The 7,277-nt window shown below is 38.0% G+C and overlaps 1 protein-coding gene across 1 annotated transcript; it reads left to right on the forward strand.

Moving 5' to 3' along the window:
* The first annotated feature begins 4,999 nt into the window (after window positions 1-4,999).
* Window positions 5,000-6,142, forward strand: LOC107750409 (gastrula zinc finger protein XlCGF8.2DB-like). Its single transcript, XM_016565771.1, has 2 exons — window positions 5,000-6,023; window positions 6,133-6,142. Exons 1-2 carry the CDS (start codon window positions 5,053-5,055, stop codon window positions 6,140-6,142), a joined length of 981 nt encoding a protein of 326 aa, XP_016421257.1. The 5' UTR covers window positions 5,000-5,052.
* The last annotated feature ends 1,135 nt before the right edge of the window (window positions 6,143-7,277 follow it).

A 7,277-nucleotide genomic window follows, 5' to 3' on the forward strand; every position in this document is an offset into this window, starting at 1 on the left:
AAGTGAAATAAACTTCAACGGAATAAAGTTGAATGGAATTGAATTGAATTAAAGTTGAATAAACTTCAACTTTACTGTTCAGTGCACTGATGTCAGACTCATTTTGGATAATAAAGTTTATTGTTAAATTGTTAAATGCCCTGCCTCCACTACATATCTTTGTCACGTCATTATAAGTGTTTGATCACATATATTCTGTTTATGTATATACTGTATTCTATATATAGTACCAGTCAAATGTTTGGACACACGAATGGGAAAGTGTCCAAACTTTTGACTGGTACTGTACTATAATATATCGGCTGATATTCTTTGTGTATATCGATATCGGCCTTTTTTACTCCCTAATATCGGTATCGGCCCTAAAAAACCCATATCGGTCGGGCTCTACTCTGAAAGCGCTCCTCAAGACGTGTGATTATATTACTGGATGCTCGAAATTGAATGGGAGAATGCACGTTTTAAACAGCTTATTGTACAGGTAATTTAATCGGCTTTCTAATCTAATGGGCTGCTGCACTGTAAAGCCCCGTTCACACCAAGAACGATAACTATAAAGATAACGATATTTGCGTCCACACCAGTGAATGATATCGTCTGTTTATTCTAAGCGCACGCTCGTCTGCCGGTTTTAAATTCTTGAGCTCGTTACAGCAGGATGGATTCTGATTGGCTGTCAAATTTTTATCGATCATCAGCTGGAGAAAAATAGTTTTGAAAGTGATTCCAACGATATCGTTTCTCTTTGTCTTTATCGTTATAGTTGTGGTGTGGACTCTGCTATTCTTTAATATTGAGAACGATTTTTAGAACTATATCTTTATCGTTATAGTAATCATCCTTGGTGTGAACGGGCCTTAACGCACACACATAGGCTACAGACAGTAGCTCGTACATCACGCGCAGATCGCGAGCACATAGAATCATGTGTGGAGTTCGACTTGAAATTCATCACATAAAAGTCGACTTTAAAAAATCAGAAATCGTTCAACCCCTAATAGATAGTGACAGCACAGATGGAGAGAGCAACAGAGAGGGAAAAAAGAAAGCGAATGAGGAAATGACACTGGAGAGTGTAGTGAGAGAAATCTGAAATGGAAGCAGGTACAGTGAACAATGTGTTAATGACTCAAAAGATGTACAGGAATTTTTATGTATAATGAGTGGTAATTAGTGATGAATGGATAAATGGGCACATTTCACAGCAGTAGTACACATGTTTACATGCACTGTTTTTTTTGTTGTATTTTTAAGATTCCGGTGATGACACTGAGGATGATACAGTTGGAGGAAGAAAGAGAAAGAATGACCGCAGTTGGAAGAAGCGTGTTAATAAAAGGCGAAGAATGATGGGACAACCGTATGTTGGGATTAGAGGGAACGAAGAAGTTGACATGGAGCCCCGGGCGATGGGACCAAGCTGTCAGTCTGCTGGATGCGTAAAGTCCTCCAAGCATCACTGCAGTACAATTGGAGAAGCAGACAGAGAGAACATTTTTAAATGTTTTTGGGAGAACATGAACTGGGAGGAGAAAAAAATGTATGTGCGTGGTTTGGTGGATGTCATCCCTGTAAAGAGAAGAAGGGGGTGTAACAATTCAAGAAGGCACAAGAACTAGCTTTTCTGCTTCAAAAAACAGAAACATTTCCAAGATGCAGAACGTTATCTTAAAGGGATAGTTCACCCAAAAATGAAAATTTGATGTTTATCTGCTTACTTTCATTTTTGGGTGAACTATCCCTTTAAGGTGGAAGAAGGCTGTTTTTATAATATGTGAAAAAGACATTACAGTACATCCTTCTAGATGCAAATTGTTTTCTAAAAGCTTCTATGTATAGGGTTTTGGCCCAATAAGTAATGTTTTTTTTTTTTTCTTATCTCAATTTAATGTAAGATTTTTGATTTGATTTTTTATATCTGTAACACATTCTGTTAATTTACATCATTTAGAAATTAATCTGGTCTCGATGGAAATATATAACATTATCAGCATTAAAATGGGAACCTTAAAACTAGCAATATAAGAAGCATTCCAATTGTATTTGTTATAGAATACTATCTGTAGTTTTTCTGTTTTTTTTGGGGGTTTTTTAACGTTTTATTAGTTTTTCTGTTGTAAAAACGGGGCGGGGTGAATAATAGTTTGGGAAAATTAATGATTAATAAACGGACTGCAAAATGTGGCTAGTTTATTTATTTATTTTTTCTTTAACCATTCCAACCCAAGTCTACCCATTACACTAAGTGAGGTATGGTGGAGTGCAATCAAGTCACAAAGGCTGTAATTATATAAATAAAAAGTATGATGCACTGCATGATTCAGAGTGGTGTGTTACTGTGTTCATTTACACACAAGTTGTTCCACATGTAAATGATCCAGTGTTTTCAGTGTCTCAGAGTGCCTTGTTGGCAGTAAATACTGCAGCACACAAGCTCCAACTCTGAATGTGCTGTGAGTTTGAGATGTTTATAACATGCATTTGAAAACAAAACATTTCTACCCCGCGGCTGCAAAACTCAGGGTACGTTTACACAATAACGATATGCTAAAAATGGAAAAGTTTTTCCATTGCATTTTTGAAAAGTTTCACATGCAGTCAAAAACGCTGTCAAAATGATCCCCATTCACATGGATCCAGGAAAATGCTGTATTACTTTGCCAACTACTGGCCCTGGCATATGTCATTTTGTAAAGAAATACTACAAACGTGACATCAGCATTTTCACAAATTCACATTTTTATAGTTTACACAGAGACGCATTTTCAAAGACCCAAAACCCATTTTCAAAGGTTTGCTTTTTCAGGCCCCGGTAACACTTTAGAATAGGGAACACTTATTCACTTAACTACAACTTTTCACTCAATAAATTCCTAATTTGCTGCTTATTAATAGTTAGTAAGGTAGTTGTTAAGTTTAGGTACTGAGTAGGATTAAGGATGTAGAATAAGGCAATAATACGTGCTTAATTAGTACTAATAAATGGCTAATATTCTAGTAATATGCATGCTAATAAGCAACTAGTTGAGAGACCCTAAAACAAAGTGTTACCCAGGCCCCCAAAATGCAGTTGGTATGTAAAGGAACTGCCAAAATGCATAAAAAGCTTTTCGTTTTTACATTGTTTTGTAATTGCACCTTCAGTTAGGGCCACAGCCCTGCAGAGTTTAGCTTCAACCCTAACAAATCAAGTCCTTCAGGCTTATTTGAAAACATGGTATGTGTGTTGGAGTAGGGTTGGGACTAAACTTTGCAGGGCAGAGGCCCTGAGTTTTGCATCCCTGATCTACCCAAATTTATAATGAGCGTTATGTATATGTTGTCAATAAAAGAAAAGCTTTAAGGTGTCCCTGTGGTTTTTCCACTAGAAATTATTTTTGTGTGGTTTAATGTTTGGAAGCAAAGAAATAAGGCAGCCACATATTAGAATTGTAATCCTACATTTAGATATAATCATATTTCTTCTTGTACATAGTATATATTTTAAAAATAGATACTATTTAGTAAGCACGTAAGCCACTAGATTTTGAACCAACTACAGCTTATTTATTGACTCTGCAGCATTTTAAAGGTGGGATAAGGCTTTTGTACCAAGGTTGGAATTGTGATTATCAAAGGACGAACAAAACACAACACCCAATTTCTTCACTGTAAAAGATCTGCATAATTAGCATGTTAAGTTAAGATATTTTTGGTTCAATTAATGCTTCTGTTTTAGCAGAGTTTAACAAGAAAATTACTAGCTACCCCATTTATATCATTAATACACACTGCGAATGTATATTTGTGAAGTTTTGTCAGGTTGTGAGGAACTATAGAACCCGAGTATCATTGGCATAAAATCTAATGTTTCTCTGGGAATCTCAGAATCAGATAGAAGGAGACAAGTAAAGGACCTAATATTGAGCCCTGTGGTACTCCATACTTTAAGAGAATATTGTGGTCTGTGTTGTTTAAGATCTGATAGCTCTAAAATAGAGAGATAACTTTAAGTTATCCATGTCACAGTGGAGTTTAAATCCTGACTGATATTGTTCACAAATACAACAAAATTTAACATTATTTAAAAGGATAATTTTTTTTCTAATGTTTTAGACCAGGGATGTCAAACTCAGTTTCTGGAGGGCCACAGCCCTGCAGCATTGAGCTCTAAACGGCTCCATCAAACCTACCTTTAGTTTTGAAGTAATCTTTAATACCTTGATTCAGGTGTGTTGGAGCTAAACTCTGAAGGACTGTGACTATCCAGGATGAATATTAGATTTGGGCCATTGTTGCTTTCTGTGCCACTGTTGCTTTTAAATGGGGAACTTTCAACTTGTGTTTTGTCTCTTTTCGCCCTAGACCTGATGGTGATGAAAGAGGAGAGTGAAGTACTAGACGAAATGCAAGATAAAGATCAGTATAAGAAACATCATGATTTCATAACTGGACAACAATCATTTAGTTGCTCACAGATTGAAAAGACTTCAAGAAAAAGAGCTCAAAAGATAGGGACTAGAAGTCATTTCACCTGCCAACAGTGTGGTAAGAATTTCAATCAACATGGAAACTTTAAAGTCCACATGAGAGTTCACACTGGAGAGAAACCTTATACATGTCAACAGTGTGGAAAGAGTTTCACTCAAAAAGCAACCCTTAAAAGCCACACGAGTGTTCACACCAGAGAGAAGCCATACACATGCGAACAGTGTGGAAGCAGTTTCACTCAGCAAGGAAGCTTTAATAGGCACATGATACTTCATACCGGAGAGAAGCCTTACACCTGCAAACTGTGTGGAAAGAGCTTCACTCAAAAAGTACACCTTAAAGTCCACATGACAAATCACACTGAAGGAAACTCTTTCACCTGCCAACCGTGTGGAAAAGGTTTTAACAGAAAAGAAGACCTTGAAGCCCACATGACAGTTCACACTGAAGGGAGCCCTTTTACCTGCCAACAGTGTGGAAAAAGTTTTAACAAAAAACATGAGAGTTCACACTGGAGAGAAACCTTATACATGTCAACAGTGTGGAAAGAGTTTCACTCAAAAAGCAACCCTTAAAAGCCACATGAGTGTTCACACCAGAGAGAAGCCATACACATGCGAACAGTGTGGAAGCAGTTTCACTCAGCAAGGAAGCTTTAACAGGCACATGATACTTCACACCGGAGAGAAGCCTTACACCTGCAAACTGTGTGGGAAAAAATTCACTCAAAAAGTACACCTTAAAGTCCACATGACAAATCACACTGAAGGAAACTCTTTCACCTGCCAACCGTGTGGAAAAGGTTTTAACAGAAAAGAAGACCTTGAAGCCCACATGACAGTTCACACTGAAGGGAGCCCTTTTACCTGCCAACAGTGTGGAAAAAGTTTTAACAAAAAAAGAAACCTTAATGCACACGTGAAAATTCACACTGGAGAAAAGCCTTACTTGTGTCCTGAATGTGGAATAAGCTTCAACCAAAGAGGAAACCTTAACAGGCATATGAAAACTCACACTGGAGAAAACCGTTTTACCTGCAAACAGTGTGGAAAACGTTTTATTCGAAAAGGAAACCTTAATTACCACATGAGAATTCATACCGGAGAGAAGCCTTACACATGCCCTCAATGTGGAAAGAGTTTTACACATAAACAGACTTTTAAAGTCCACATTAGAATTCACACCGGAGAGAAACCTTACGCCTGCGAACTGTGTGGAAAGAGCTTCACTCAAAAAGGACACCTTAAAATCCACATGACAAATCACACTGAAGGAAGCTCTTTCACCTGCCATCTGTGTGGAAAAAGTTTTAACAGAAAAACAAACCTTAATTCCCACATGAAAATTCACACTGGAGAAAAGTCTTACACGTGCCTTCAATGTGGAAGGAGTTTTATGCATAAACAAACTCTTAAAATCCACATGAGAATTCACACCGGAGAGAAGCCTTTCACACGCCTTCAGCTTGAGAAGAGTTTCACATATCGAGACCTGAAATGTAATTTGCAAGCTCATTCTGGAAAGAAACTGCAGAGTTCTGAATGTGCTAAGAGGTTTAGAAACAGTAGACGTTTTAAAAATCACCTGCACATTCACTCTGGAGAAAGGACATTTCACTGTGGTCAGTGCAATAAAACCTTTCTTTTGCCATCGCATTTACAGATACACCTGAAAAGTCATGCGGATGTGAGACCCTATTTTTGTTCTGTGTGTGGAAAGAGTTTCAAATGGCCCAGCAATTTAAAATGGCACCAGAAAATGCGTATCTGTAAAATTAATGCTGCATTCACACCGCAGCTGAATGCGGGCCGAATCTGAACATTCCTTACTGTGCGTTCACACCGCCGCCGTTGAGAGCGTCAAAAATCGCTCTGGCCGCCCTGCCAACAACGCTGTAGAAAGATTCGTGGACGCTCTGACGTAGATCAAATGCTTATCTTGTATTTAAAGGGGCCGCAAAGCAAACACGCTTGTTGATCTTGTGCAGACTGACCACAAGGAGGGTAACGTTAAGTTAACCTCATTAAATATTGTTGTGGACGAAGTATTAAGATCCTTTACCTCATAATGTTTAAAGCACTAATACCACACTGTAAAAATACTCCGATACAAGTAAAAGTCCTGCACTGAAAATGTTACTTAAGTATAATCAGGTATAAACATTACTTAATGTATATATAATCAGGAAAATTGTGGTCGGAACCAAAGTTTACAGGACTGCGTTCTCTGGAATCCTCTCAAGCGGTGGACTTCTACGTTCCGATTGGTTGCCGCCAGATGCCACCGAAGCATAGCTCATTACCATAAAGTTGACCTGATTTCAACTCTCCTCGACGCCCTCAACGTCCAAGTCGCGACGCTGCTCGACGCCGGCTCACATTGAAAATGAATGACTTCCGGCCACTTTGACGCTCTCGACGGCGGCGGCGGTGTGAACGCACGGTTAGTCAAAACATTTGATTCAGATTGGGGAACACAGTGTGTTCTCATTGTTAAATTTGTTTTTCAAAGAGTCTTGTGCGTCTTTGGTTAATCGCTGTATTGATTGTATACATTTAAAGACTTCGTAGTGGCAATGTTTTTAACTACTTGATGAAGACAGAATGGGTTGAAACGTTTTTTTTTCTACTATTAAAATAGAGTTTGAGAGTATTGTGACAATGTGCTTTCTTTTTGTTTTTTATTAAAGGGGTCATGACATGAGAAACCAAATTTCCTTTGATCTTTTGACTTAGAAGAGCTCTTTGTATGCTAAATACATTCTGCAAGTTTCATAACTTAAATGCTTTTCTACTGATAATGAGGAC

Source organism: Sinocyclocheilus rhinocerous, unplaced genomic scaffold (genome assembly GCF_001515625.1).
Source record: "Sinocyclocheilus rhinocerous isolate Xijiao unplaced genomic scaffold, SAMN03320098_v1.1 scaffold4710, whole genome shotgun sequence".
NCBI lineage: Eukaryota > Metazoa > Chordata > Actinopteri > Cypriniformes > Cyprinidae > Sinocyclocheilus > Sinocyclocheilus rhinocerous.

Excerpts from the sequence above, each read along its gene's own strand:
- LOC107750409 (XM_016565771.1), top strand. The coding sequence starts at position 5,053 with ATGAGTGTTCACACCAGAGAGAAGCCATACACATGCGAACAGTGTGGA.